Source organism: Notolepis coatsorum (assembly GCF_963971535.1).
Source record: "Notolepis coatsorum genome assembly, chromosome: 17".
Classification (NCBI taxonomy): Eukaryota; Metazoa; Chordata; class Actinopteri; order Aulopiformes; family Paralepididae; genus Notolepis; species Notolepis coatsorum.
Window position 1 is genome coordinate 32,044,729 of NC_140181.1, and position 14,531 is coordinate 32,059,259.

A 14,531-nucleotide genomic window follows, 5' to 3' on the forward strand; every position below is an offset into this window, starting at 1 on the left:
TTGGTATTGGCACCAGTATAAAAAAAAATTCAAACAATACCGAGAGCTAACTGTAAACATTGTGATTTATCACAAACTAAGAGTAATTTTACTCAATCTGCTTGCATGAATGAATGAATGAATGAAAACTTTATTTAACAGATTGCAGAATGGGTACAATACAGTACGGCTCAATACATACAATTGTTAAGGGGATGCAGACCTGAGAAAGACGTTTGTCTTGTTTCCATCAGGGTCCCCCATTTTCAATTCATATAGACATATATGACATACATGACATACAGATAGTCAGTACTGCTACATCTATACATTTATGACATACCAGATTTGCAAATACAGTACTGTTTGTGATACAGAAGGAGTCAAGAAAAGGGAGTATATACATTTGACGTAGAAACTGTACATTGGAGGTTGGGTGGGGGGGGTTGGGTACATTGGGATATTGACAACCATACTGGGTAATTTACATTGGAGGTGGTTGGGGGGGGGGGGGGGGGGCGGGGGGCATACTGTATAAACAAGTAACACTGTACATTGAGGGGGGGGGGGAGGAGACACTGTACAAACAAACACAATTGTACATTGAACTATTGACAAAACCATACTAGGTAAATGACTGTACATTGGAGGGGGTTGGAATGATTGGGTTAGGATATTTACAGGGGCCAGTGTTGAATTGCAGTCTCCCGTAGGTGTCCCTTGAGAGAGGTTTTGAAAGTGGGTAGTGATCCACATTCCTTTACAGCTTTGGGTAGGGCGTTCCACATTGATGTGGCATAATTGTTTTGTTTAAGCTATTGGAAATATGATTAGCATTTGTTTGCAATACTAGTGGATCTCAAATCATAGCACCTTCCAAAATGCTTCCTAACTGTTTCACAACTTGGATAACTATATCTATATAGAGAAATTAAGTTAAAGGTGCTATAGATAACATTTGTATAATGTACAATAATGTATAATCTTTTAATTTAATTTCTTTTAGATCCAGAGCTTTTAGAAAGGTGCGGAATAAAAGCATTGCTTTTCCCCCAAAATTAATGTTGTTTACATGTTGCGTGCATGTATTCCCTACCTACTTTCCCCATGTGAAATGCACCCGATTGGATAAATGATATGCTGGTGCTCTAATGCAACATTTAGTGGCTGAATGTCATCTATACTATAGCACCTTTAAGTTATACTAGTAATCACCGTAGGGAAATCCGCCCTCTGCATTTGACCCGTCCTAACTATCTAGGAGCAGTGATCATCCAGACAGTGTGGCGTCCGGGGACCAACTCCAGTTGTAATGCCAGTACCTTGGTCAATGGCAGGAGTACAGTATGTACCTAACAAGCATGTCTTTTATGGCATGGGAGGAAACCAGATTACCCACAGGGAAACCAGGACCTTCCTGCTGTGAAACATCGTCACTGTGCCACTAGCATTCCTAACAAATGCTAATAATTTCCATTTCCAATATCTCAAAAAACGAATTTTATTTAAAAACTACAATTATTTAATAATAATTGTAATATTAATAATAATAATAGGCTTTATGGTGGAGTGGACTCGTTCAAACAGGGTTCTTAAACTAGTGGTATCCCTTTAATGCTAACATAGTTTTCATTGTTGTAACATTAATAATTTTGGTATTGCAGTACTAATGACTTATTAGTATTATTAGTAGTAACTGTAATGATACTCACTGTAGCCCATCCCCTGGAGAAAATATTTAAAGGCTTCGGCTAGCTTTCCAGGCTGGATAAAACACACACACACACACACACACACACACGCACACACGCACCACACACACACACACACACACACACACACCAAATTAGGCTGTGTGACATGTCAAAAGTATATTTCTTTAATTTATTAGACAGAGAATATCCAAAATACATTAAAGCTGCAATAACTATTTTCTCACAGTATTTTTTAAATGTTCAAATAGAAATTATTCAATTACTTATGACCATCTGCCATCTGAAGGTCTCTTTGAGTTATGGTGTCCTACTCAAACAACCCTGCTATCAGACGGTCTCATTGAGTCAAGGTGTCCTACTCAAACAACCCTGCTATCAGACGGTCTCATTGAGTCAAGGTGTCCTACTCAAACAACCCTGCTATCAGACGGTCTCATTGAGTCAAGGTGTCCTACTCAAACAACCCTGCTATCAGACGGTCTCATTGAGTCAAGGTGTCCTACTCAAACAACCCTGCTATCAGACGGTCTCATTGAGTCTAGGTGTCCTACTCAAACAACCCTGCTATCAGACGGTCTCATTGAGTCTAGGTGTTCAACAACCCTGAGTCACCAGCAGGCAGTCTGTTGTTATTCCATAATACATTGTCTTTGTTGACAAAACCTGGCCCGTGCCTTTTTTATAAACCTAAGCATTTAAAAAGTATTTTCAGCTAATCTCTGTCAGAACAATATAAACCTACTGTACTGCTAATTCTGTAGTGTGCGGCATTTGAAATCCTGCAGTCCACCATAGAAGCATCAAATAAGGCATGTAAATGATGGCTTTCAGTGCGTTTGAGCCTCTAGCTGACAGACTCACCTGAACCACCTGAGGAAGACCTCCACAGTCTGCCATCTACAGGACAGAACAATAATCACATTTTAGATATATGGACACAGTGGGCCTCAATTATCAATCTATGTGGATTCAAAACGTTTCGACTTTGACTCAATACTACAACAGTCTGACATACAGTAACCACCTTGTGTCATCTGGGATGGATCTAATTTGCTTTTCATTCAAGCCCTCAGATATTTAAAGGAACACTCCAACATTATAGGAAATGCACTTTCCGTCTTCTCCAGAGTCAGAGAAGATGGATACCAATAACTTCTATGGGCTTTCAATAGAAAGTTATCCGGCTGCAAGCTAGCCTAGCTTAGCACAAAGGAATGGAAGCAGATATGGACCAGCTAGCCTAGCTGTTGGACATACACACTGGTCTGTATCTGCTTCCAATCATTTGTGCTATGCTAGGCTAGCTTGCAGCCGGATAGCTTTCTACTGAACACAGACAGACAGACAGGTAGGTACCTTTAGCAGAGTGGTCTTGGTGGGGTTCAGTCTAGAATTACACTCCACCTGGAGACAGTGAGATGCAGTTAGCAAATAACTAGATAGAACAGAGAGAACCTGTCCTGTAGAAGTATACTTCACATGTAGCAGACCATAGTATTAAGAGTAGGCTGTTGTCATGGTAACGAAGCTCTAACTCACCACTGCATCGACAGCGGGCGACGTGTCTCCAACAACCAGAAGAGCAGGACACCTGACACACACAGGTGATTAAGTTTGGTTTAGTCCCTGATAGTGATGGATAAAACAACGACTGTGTGTGAGTGTTGTGCAGTGTGATGCGTGTGTAAGGAGCAATACATTAAATTAAATGTACAAGAGCTTTGACAAATAATTGATGCCAAACAAAAATGTGTTCCTTGTGCTCTAAACCAACATATTGAAGACCCACTACTTTACCAAATACTGTTGCAATTGTCAATTTTTCCCTATTGAACCATAACTTACTGAAGACAATAACCCCAAAATTATGATATGAATGAAACCGTGAGTTTTGTGTACTGTTCCAGCCCTGACAGATAGACAAATAGATATATAGTCAGACAGACAGTGTTGGTACCCGAGTGTGTTAACTGTGTCCTCATTCAGACCAGGGATTGGCCTCTCCACCTGCAACTCAGTACGACTAACACGCGCACACACACACACACACACACACACACACACACACACACACACACACACGTCAGTGTTGCTATTTCAAGAAAAACAGTACTGATAAAAGGGTATTTCGCAGATTTTTAACCTGAATGCTGTTGCTCTTTTTTTTTTTGATCCACTTTTTCTCCCATTTTCTATATTTTCTCCCATCCCAATTTCGTATCATCCAATTCAACCCTCCCCTGTCACGAACGCTGTTTCTTGCCTCCCACAAGCCGGCTGCAATGTGGACTAAGTCATACATAGCACAAGTCCCCTCCGGTACTTGAGGTAACAGCAGTCGCATCTTTTCACCTGCGCAGCTTGATCTCTCAGTGGCGAGGAGTAACGCGTGGGAGGCTCACGCTGCCCCCGACACTTCCTGATTCTACTGCGCAGGCGCACCAACCAACCTGTAGGAGTCGCTGTCCACAACGCCCGATCCCCACCCATCAGTTTCCCACCCCCTAATACGGCCAATGTGTATTAGTATGAACGACCAGCTAAACTGAAAGCAATGTGGAGCGCTGGGCTTGAACAGTCAAGCCCAGCGTCTCCGCATTCGTGGCGAGCGCCTTGCCCACTACGCCACGTAGCCGCCCTTGCTGTTGCTCTTTTATGAGGAGGACATGTGATAATCTGGCATTAAATTTAGCATTGAGTTCTGTGTCTAGTAATAGGGGTGGTGGTGGTAGTAATGGTAGGGTTTCAAGCATGAAGTGCTATAATTGATTGATTGAAAACTTTATTAACAGATTGCAGAATGGGTACAATACAGTACAGCTCAATACACACAATTGTTAAGGGGATGCAGACCAGAGAAAGACTTTCGTCTTGTTTACATCAGGGTCCCCCATTTTCAATTCATCAGGACATATATGACATACACGACATACAGATAGACAGTACTGCTACATCTATGCATTTGACATACCAGATTTGCAAATACAGTACTGTTTGTGATACAAAAAGAGTCCAGAAAAGAGAGTATATACATTTGACGTAAAAACTGTACATTGGAGGAGGTTGGGTGGGTGGGGGCTGTACATTGGAGGTGGTTCGGTGGGTGGGGTGGGGGGTAGGGGTCTGTACATTGGAGGTGGTTGGGTGGGTGGGATGGGGGGGGGTTGGGTAGGAGGGGTGGGTGGGGAACACTGTACAACTGTACAAGCAAAACTGTACATTGGAATATTGACAAAACCATACTTGGTAATTTACTGTACATTGGAGGGGGTTGGGTTAGGACATTTACAGGGGCCAGTTTCTAATTGCAGTCCCCGGTAGGTGTTCTTTGAGAGTGGTTTTGAAAGTGGGTAGTGATTCACATTCCTTTACAGCTTTGGGTAGGGCGTTCCACATTGACGTGGCATAATTGCGAAACGTGTTTAGTCCCTTGTTTGAGCCGAATCTGGGTTTAAAGGGGAACTATTTTACTATTTCTTTCACTATTTGGGCACTTTTACACAATTCCTGTGAGTCTATGTTACACCTCTGTAATATTTTTATTTTTTTATTCATTGTTTTGTATTTCTAATCAAGTCCTCAAAAACAGCATTTTTCTACCTCAAGATCTCGAGCCGTTTTGAGCCTGGGCTCCAACCACTGTGTGCAGCTCATCATGTACCTCGCCATTATCATGCAGCGGTGTCTTTCTGACATCACAAATCATCACATTTTCAGATGACTCAGTTCAGTGAGGGTGAATATTGTGAGAGGAGAATTGGAAGAATGTGCCAATATGAGAATTAGAGACATAGATCATATTAATATAAGTTCACATAGCTAGGAAACAATGCTAAACACTCAAAAAGGCCATTTATAAGATAGTTCCCCTTTAACATGATTTGTGGAGCTCCCTCTGGTGTTGTGATCGTGGTATTCACTGACCTTTGGGAAGTATTTTGACATGTACATGGGTACCTTAGTCGTATAGTGTATCTTGTAGACCAGGCCCATTGCAAGTTGCTGTACTCTGTCGTCTACTCTAAGCCATCCTAGGTTGTCAAAGTGGGCAGGGGTGAGGTGGGTTCTAGGAGTAAGGTCAAGCAGTAGAGTCTGACCAGTTTGTTTTGAGATGTTTGTAATTTTGTTTTTAGCGCCTTTGAGGTGCTTTGATACCATGAGGTGCAAGCATAGTCGTAGTACCCTTGAATGAGTGCTCCTGCCAGAGTCTTCAGGGTATTCTTGTTCACCAGAGAGGAGATCCGGTACAAGAATCGAGTTCGTTGGTTGACTTTTTTTATTACATTGGATGCCATTTTGTCACAGGAAAGATTAGCCTCTAGGATGGAACCCAGGTAGGTAATTTCATCTTTCCTTGTGACAATATTGTCACCCACTGTAACTGAGAAGCCGTCGGTCTTGCTGAGTTTGTTATTTGAGCCGAAGAGAATGGACTCTGTTTTGCCCATGTGTAATGATAGTTTGTTATCAGCGAGCCATATGCAGATTTTGCCTAGTTCCGAGCTGAGGGTTTTTTCAACCTGTATCTTGTTCTTGTCAGAGACCAGCAGGGCTGAGTCGTCTACGAACAAGAACAAGTTGCAGTCACAAGCTGACGACATGTCATTTGCATAAATTAGGAACAGTAGCGGTCCTAGTATGCTTCCTTGTGGAACCCCACAGTTCACTGTGAGGGGGGGGGGGATAGGGTGCCGTTTACCTCCACCATCTGTTCTCTCCCCTCCAGGTAGGATTGCATCCAGCTCACTGATAGACTATCAAAACCAATTGCTTTTAGCTTGTCAATCAGAATGGAGTGATTGACAGTGTCGAAGGCCTTTTGTAGGTCCAGCATGACCATGCCGCAGTATTTGCCCACGTCCACCTCTTGTTTGATGTGGTCGTTCAAATAGAGAAGGCATGTGTCAGTGGAGTGGGATGTTCTGAAGCCAGATTGGAATTCGTAGATTAGATTTTTTTCCGCTAGGTACTTTTCAACCTGTTCATATACAATTTTTTCCAGAATGTGTTAAGGGGGACATGCATTGCTATTCCTAGCACTATTTGGGCAACTTTACACAATGCCTGTGAGTCTATTGAACACATCTGTAAGCTTTTATTCAAAAAAATTCATTGTTTTATATTTCTAATCAAGTACTCAAAAGCCACATTTCTCTCACTTTGGATTTCATGCCGTTTTGGCCTGGCTCCGCCCATAAGCACTTTGAGTGACAGTCATCCACACAGTCTGCGACTGGCACAGAGAGAGATAGAGACTGAGGGGGATACTAATTAATTTCGCCGCGGGGGGCATAATCCCACGGGACAATGCATTGGTAACTTGTTTCAAATGACAATATATACCCCTGTGATTATTATTGTATGGATCGGAATACGGGCGTGCGCGTGGGAGCATGCACAAAGATATTACAGTGATATGCTGGTGCTCGACTGCCAGGGAGATAGAGAGAGAGAGAGAGAGAGGGACACACGGAGTAATGGAGCACAGTAAAAGCTGCGTGTGTGAGAGAAGACGGGTCCCCCTCTCCATCTCTCTCTCGCAGTCGAGCACTTTCTCGTTTGAGGAAGTGTCGGGTTACACTATCTGCCTCGCTCTGTTTGAGGAAGTGAAGATTTTCCACTCACTCTGCTGTCGCTGTCAACCATAGACATATGCAAATCAGTGCTATATTAACGTCAGCAAAACAGTCAAATCAGAACAGCTTAGTTGAGTGAGGGAAGATCTCGTGAACTCGAGACTAGACTGATGAGTCAATATGGTAATTAGAGACACAGACCCATTGATACTAACTCCCATTACTATAAAACCATGCTAAACACAGAAAAAAGCGATTTATAATGCATGTCCCCTTTAAGAAAAAAAAACTGAAGATTTTCGAAACGATTTTCTTTTTTTCCCATTGAAATAAACACTCCATTTGAATGAATGAACACATTTTATTTGTATAGATTGAACTGTTCACAGAGAAGAGGAAGGTGGGAGAGGGGTTGGAGAGGGACAAAAAAGTAATCAAATATCTCAGTGTCCCCCTAAAATGTTTAAAGGGGGTCATCTTGACCCCTCCCAAGTCATCCTGGCTCAAACACTAACGTTAGGACCTTATCTTTTCTTCTTTGCAACCAGATTGTGCAACACCTGTAACCGCCTCCTCTGGAAGAGTTTGATGTTTCTACAGAGCTTCACATTAACTGGACAATGCTTGCTCTCCCTTGAGTAGTGTTGAGTGGCAGACTGCTGCACTGCTTGCAGGTTGCAAGTAACCTTCCCTGGTTGGTCAGTTTTACAAAAAGAATCCAGTGTTCATGTGTTTCCTTCTACCTCGACTGTCTCTTGCAGCCAGCTCCATTTTGAACGATTCTTCACCCCCTCATCAATGGTCTTGACTTCAGGGCTATTAAATGCGACTTTGGCCATGGTTCATAGTTCTGCTATTGAAAAAAAAGAAGATTTAAGTTTTAGTATTCAATTCAATTCCAATGATTACTATTAAACACTTTAAACATGTTTCTCAAATAATCACTTGATTTAAAATAAAAATGTTGAGATAAATAGCTGTTATTCTAAGCTTTTAAAATATAAGTATAAAGAATAAATAAAAGGTGATAAGATGCTGAAAGCTATGAGTGATGCAATTATTAATCATAGATAAATGGTTAATCTTTTTTAACACTGTTAAATAAATAACGTTACATTCGGTCCAATATTTGTGAATTCCGAACCATAAAAAAAAAGGACAAAATCCAGCCGATGAATGAATGAATGAATGAATGAATGAATGAATGAATGAATGCAAACTTTATTTAACCGATTGCAGAATGGGTACAATACAGTACGGCTCAATACATACAATTGTTAAGGGGATGCAGACCAGAGAAAGACATTTGTCTTGTTTACATCAGGGTCCCCCATTTCCAATTCATTGCACAAGCATTGCTAATTATAATTAAGCATTACATCACGCAACGGAGTGTGTTATACAAATTAGATCACGCCTATGGGTGGTTGTTAGGCCCGAGGCGCAGCCGAGGGTCGTTAGACCCCCATAGGCGTGATCTAATTTGTATAACACACAACTTCAAGTGATCTAATGCGTTTATACAATGACCCAACTCACCCAACCTTATTGCTATACAATAAACACACAGTAATTGAAGCGTAATGGAGATTTATTCACAAAACCATCCACAGAGAAATTAGATCCAATAGTAGATCCACTAGTAGACACCAGAGGGAGCTCCACAAACCATGTTAAACCCAGATTCGGCTCAAACAAGGGACTAAACGCCCTACCCACAGCTGTAAAGGAATGTGAATCACTACCCACTTTCAAAACCAAAAGAGAGCACCTACGGGAGACTGCAATTCGAAACTGGCCCCTGTAAATGTCCTAACCCAACCCCCTCCAATGTACAGTAAATGTCCTAACCCAATAATACACGAGACCCTTTTCTTGGGACCAAGTAAGATTTCGTCGATAATCCAATGTACAGTTAGCCCCCCCCCCCCCCCCCCCCCCCACCTCCAATGTACAGTTTCCCCACCCCACCTACCCAACCCCCCCCCCCTCCACCCCACCTACCCAACCTCCTCCAATGTACAGTTTATTCGTCAAATGTATATACTCTATACATTTTATATATACTTTTTAGACTCTTTTTGTATCACAAACAGTACTGTATTTGTAAATCTGGTATGTCATAAATGTATAGATGTAGCAGTACGGTCTATCTGTATGTCATGTATGTCATATATGTTATGATGAATTGAAACTGGGGGACCCTGATGTAAACAAGACAAAAGTCTTTCTCTGGCCTGCATCCCCTTAACAATTGTGTGTACTGAGCTGTACTGTATTGTACCCATTCTGCAATCTGTTAATAACATTTTCAATCAATCAATCAATCTAGCTATTCGAGATGTTAGTTAGCCTCAGGTTACACAGGACCATTTAGTGTCTTTTCAGGAAATTCAGCCAACATAAATAATAAAGCATATAAGTAGTAGTATACACAAACACAATGAAATATATCAACATATTTGACTTACCTTAGCTAACGATGACAACCAAAATCCGGCAGGTGTTTCAAACGCGAGGAAGGATGATTGTGAAGGACTTTGGCTTTGACGTCTTTACAGCATCTCGCGCCACTCAACAAAACATTATTGATAGCCAATGAAAATCTGTTATGCAAGAATAGCAGGTCTGATAGATGTTGGTTTCGTGTTTCGCTTAGACCAGGTGGAAAAATTATCAAAACATACATAAAGCTCAATATTGATCCCCCCCCCCCCCTCCCCCCAAATGTTTAAAAAAAATATATATTTTAATATAATTAAAACCCAAAAACCGGAGAAATCACATCCCTAGTATTAGTAGTAATTACCTCTCGTAGCTAGTGTAGAACAGAGCCATGTTTTCTTGAGGAATATCTTGAGAGATATGGAGACGATATGTCTGGGTGATCTCCTGGTTTTCTGTCAACTCGTCCTAAAACACACACAAATATATTTATTAAATAAATAAAATATTCAAATACAATGATAAACATACAAACTCTTTCATTCACACACTACCGGTTACTTTCTCTCTACCCCCCCCCCCCCTCCATCTCTTACAGTGGTGACGTCTCTCCCTCTCTCTTAGTGTTTTAATAGTCTCTCTTATCTCTCTTATGTCATAATCACGGCGAGAGCCTCTCTCTTCCCTCCTGCTTCCACACCCTTATATGGGCAGCATCCGACCCCAGCATTCCCACGCTGCCAGACGGACATCAATCAGCGCGGCTGTGAGGGATTCCCTCATCAGCAGCCCCTACATTAACCCACGGATCCTGTCGTCCCTCGTCGCAGTGTTATCCTAACAACCTAGGACCACCGCTCCCGAGCTACGCTGTCTCCCGAGACACCACCCACCAGGACGTTCCTGTGCTGCACGAGGAGTGCACCTGCTCGCACCTATTGTACATTCCTGTACATTCAATACCTGTCTGCTTGGTGCCTATATTAACCAACCTAAAACGCTCCTTTCTCTCTCTTCCTGTGTTCTGCTATTGGGCTCCGCCACTGCTGCCCTAACATCTTACAGTGCTTCAGTAATTAATTATCTCTCTCTTACAGTGTTTAATAGCCCTCTCTTACAGTGTTTAATAGCCCTCTCTTACAGTGTTTAATAGCTCTCTCTTACAGTGGTGAAGTCATTCATAGTCTCTATCTTTCTCTTACAGTGCTGAAGTGATTAACAGTATCCTTCTCTTACAGTGCTGAAGTGATTCATAGTCTCTCTTTCTCTTAGTGCTGAAGTGATTAACAGTCTATCTTTCTCTTACAGTGCTGAAGTAATTAATAGTCTCTATCTCTCTTACAGTGCTGAAGTAAGTAATAATCTCTCTCTTACAGTGCTGAAGTGATTAACAGTATCTTTCTCTTACAGTGCTGACGTGATTAACAGTATCTTTCTCTTACAGTGCTGAAGTGATTAACAGTATCTTTCTCTTACAGTGCTGAAGTGATTAACAGTATCTTTCTCTTACAGTGCTGAAGTGATTAACAGTATCTTTCTCTTACAGTGCTGAAATGGTGACTCATGATGATATCCACCAGGTTGCTGGTCCACCCACTCAACTGAGGATCAGAAGGGAAACATGTAGTCCTTTATTTGTGTACAGTTCAAAGGTAATACAAGGCTCAATCAAGGCATTGTATACAGCAAGTATACTGTTAAATATTCAGTACTTAACGGACCACTGTAGCTTTCAACAGCAGTAGGAAACAAAGTATTGTAAGGTTACAAGTAATGAAAATCCAGCGACACTTGGGAGAATCAAACCAAGCTTTGTTTGAATCAGATTTTATTATCTATGAACCTTTGTTTGTTATGTCTTTGTTGTGCATGTGTGTGTGTGTACCTTAGAGGTAGCCCAGTCAATCCATCCCTTGGCACATGGGTCGATGTTGATGAGAACTAAACTCTCGACCAGGTCTGGTTCCTTCAGCTGGAAACACACAACCATCATGTTACTGTTGGGTTGTATACATTTAGCCCTTTTACACCGGCCAGGCTCCGTGCTGGAGCCGGTTCCCGAACGTAATCGCGCAACGGCCAGCGATTTCACACCGGGATTAATTGGTTCAGAACGTGACAAATTGGTGCTCAGCTGGCACCGGAAAATAGTTGGTTTTTCCTCGCAAACCATGACATCATCAAGTCAAGTCAAGTCAAGTAATTTATTTATATAGCACGTTTAAAAGCACAAGAGCCAACCAAAGTGCTGTACAATCAAAGCTTAAAATCAATGTCCTAATATAAAATACACAAATACAAAAATACAAAAAGGCACAGCAGGACAAGACAGTCCATTCAGAGAGTAGGACAGTAGGACAACACACGAATAGGGGAACACAAAGTACAGTAGCACACAGGGGACAGAGGAGCATAAGAAGATATACAGGAGGGGGGGGGGCAGGATAAAATTACATGGGAGTGTGTGAGTTAGGGTGTGGGAGAATCAGGGTTTATTGAAGGCCAGGGAATAGAAGTGGGTTTTTAGACAGGCCTTAAATGTCTCCAGTGAGGGGGCAGATCGGATCTCCAGGGGAAGCTGGTTCCATAGCTTGGGGGCCACGGCCTTGAAGGAGCCATCGACTCTCTTTTTGAGTCTGGTGCGGGGGGGGGACCAGCCGAGCCTGGTTGGAGGATCTTAGTGACCTGGGTGCTGCGTAGGGGGTGATGAGCTCGGTGATGTATAAGGGTGCTGCACCCGATAGTGCTTTAAAGGTGAGGAGGAGGATTTTAAAGTCTATTCTAAATGGGACTGGGAGCCAGTGTAGGGAGGCTAGGACTGGTGTGATGTGCCCTCTCTTTCTGGTACTGGTAAGGAACCTAGCTGCAGAGTGCTGGACCATTTTGAGGCGGGACATGGCTGTCTGACTGATGCCGGTGTAGAGGGCATTGCAGTAGTCAAGGCGTGAGGTGATGAATGCATTGACTACCGTTTCCAGGTCGACGGGTGAAAGGATTGGTTTTATTTTACTGATGTTGCGGAGTTGAAAGAAGCATGATTTGACTACGGCATTTACCTAGTCAGTGGGCATGTCATATTCTAGGCTGTGAAGACGAGTAAACGGGGGCATTGCACTCAACCGATCCATTCAACAGGAAGCAATTTGCGACTGCTCTCAAAACGAGATTAGATTTAAATGTATTGTTATGATACAGCACAAGTACAATACACCATCCAACCATAGCTCCAGAAATGCGTGGAGAAAGGCTTAACGAGCCTCAACGCGCGAGCGCACACACAAAAGCACATACACGCACACGTTTGAAATGAATCATTCCAGCAAAGTAGACTTCTATTATTCAAATGACTGTTTTAATGGGTATCATAGTAGTAAGTCCTACTGTAGAACATGACATGACATACACTCACCTCTGTGGCCATGAAATGTTTTGAGGCTGGTTAAGGATTACATTTGTGCCTCCCTCCCCAGCAATATGGACCCTATGCAATTTGCATACAGGCCAAACAGGTCCACTGACGATGCAGTCTCCCAAGTACTGCACAGCACCCTCTCTCACCTAGACTGCCAGAAGGGGGGCTATGTGAGACTGTTGTTCATTGACTATAGCTCAGCGTTCAACACCATAGTCCCCACCAGACTGGTGGACAAGCTGATCGAGCTGGGTCTGAGCTCCGCTCTGAGCGCCTGGATACTGGACTTTGAGTGAAAGGCCCCAGGTGGTCAGGGTGTGGGGTCAGACCTCCAACACCATCACCCTGAATATCGGGTCCCCCCAAGGCTGTGTCCTGAGCCCCCTGCTGTATTCACTATACACACACATGATTGTGTGGGCAAGTTCAGCTCCAACTCCATAGTGAAGTTTGCGGACGACACAGTGGTGGTGGGGCTGATCTCTGACAACAACGAGAAGGCCTACCGGGAGGAGGTTGAGGTACTGGAACGCTGGTGCCAGGACAACAGCCTGCTCCTGAACATTGGTAAAACCAAGGAGCTGATCGTGGATTTTAGGAGAACACAGCAGGGGACACACACACCACTGAGGATAAACGGGGCTACCGTGGACAGGGTGAGCAGCTTCAAGTACCTGGGGGTCCACATCTCAGAGGATCTGACATGGACAACACACATAGACTCAGTCGTAAAGAAGGCGAAGCAGCGCCTCTACCACCTAAGACAGTTAAGGAAGTTCAGAGTATCGGGGAAGATACTCCAGTCCTTCTACTCCGGAGCTGTAGAGAGCATCTTGACTGGAAACATCACTGCCTGGTATGGAAACAGCACGGCACAGGACAAGAAGGCCCTACAGAGAGTGGTACAGTCAGCTGAGCGTAATATGGGTATTGCACTACCACCCCTGCAGGTCTTATATAACAAGAGGTGCAAATCCAGAGCCTGCAGAATAATGAAAGACCCTCACCACCCCAACAACAGCCTGGTCAAGCTGCTGCAGTCAGGCAAACGCCTGCGAACACCAGCAACTAGGACAGAGAGACTTCGGCTCAGCTTCTTCCCCCAGGCCATCAGAGTCTTGAACACTGAACTCTCCACACATGAGCACACACACAACACACACACTGTATACGCTCACACACTAGCAGTCACTTTAACATGAACACACACACACACACATGCTGCACACGCTCACACTTATGGTCACTTTACACAATGAAAGGTCACTTTAAAAAAACAAGAACGGGAGTGGTTCTTGTATAGTAAACAGATGGATAGCAAGCTAGCATAAGGACACATAGTATAACTGTAAATTGTATAGTATAGCATTGTATAGTAGTGTACATAAGACCCAGTGCCTCATC

The 14,531-nt window shown here is 43.1% G+C and overlaps 1 protein-coding gene across 2 annotated transcripts in view; it reads right to left on the reverse strand.

Annotated features, from left to right (window-relative positions):
• Window positions 1–14,531, reverse strand: part of LOC311243881 (protein NDRG3-like) — a 59,794-nt gene that overhangs the window by 6,803 nt on the left and 38,460 nt on the right. The window contains exons 8-15 of one of the 2 annotated variants that reach the window (XM_084333257.1): window positions 11,601–11,687; window positions 11,260–11,316; window positions 10,080–10,183; window positions 3,652–3,717; window positions 3,234–3,285; window positions 3,051–3,098; window positions 2,556–2,591; window positions 1,692–1,743 (exon numbers count right to left, since the gene is read on the reverse strand). In XM_084333257.1, coding sequence (XP_084189383.1) covers window positions 1,692–1,743; window positions 2,556–2,591; window positions 3,051–3,098; window positions 3,234–3,285; window positions 3,652–3,717; window positions 10,080–10,183; window positions 11,260–11,316; window positions 11,601–11,687 — 502 coding nt within the window. The remainder of the gene's footprint in view (window positions 1–1,691; window positions 1,744–2,555; window positions 2,592–3,050; window positions 3,099–3,233; window positions 3,286–3,651; window positions 3,718–10,079; window positions 10,184–11,259; window positions 11,317–11,600; window positions 11,688–14,531) is intronic. The other variant, XM_084333258.1, reaches the window with a different exon arrangement.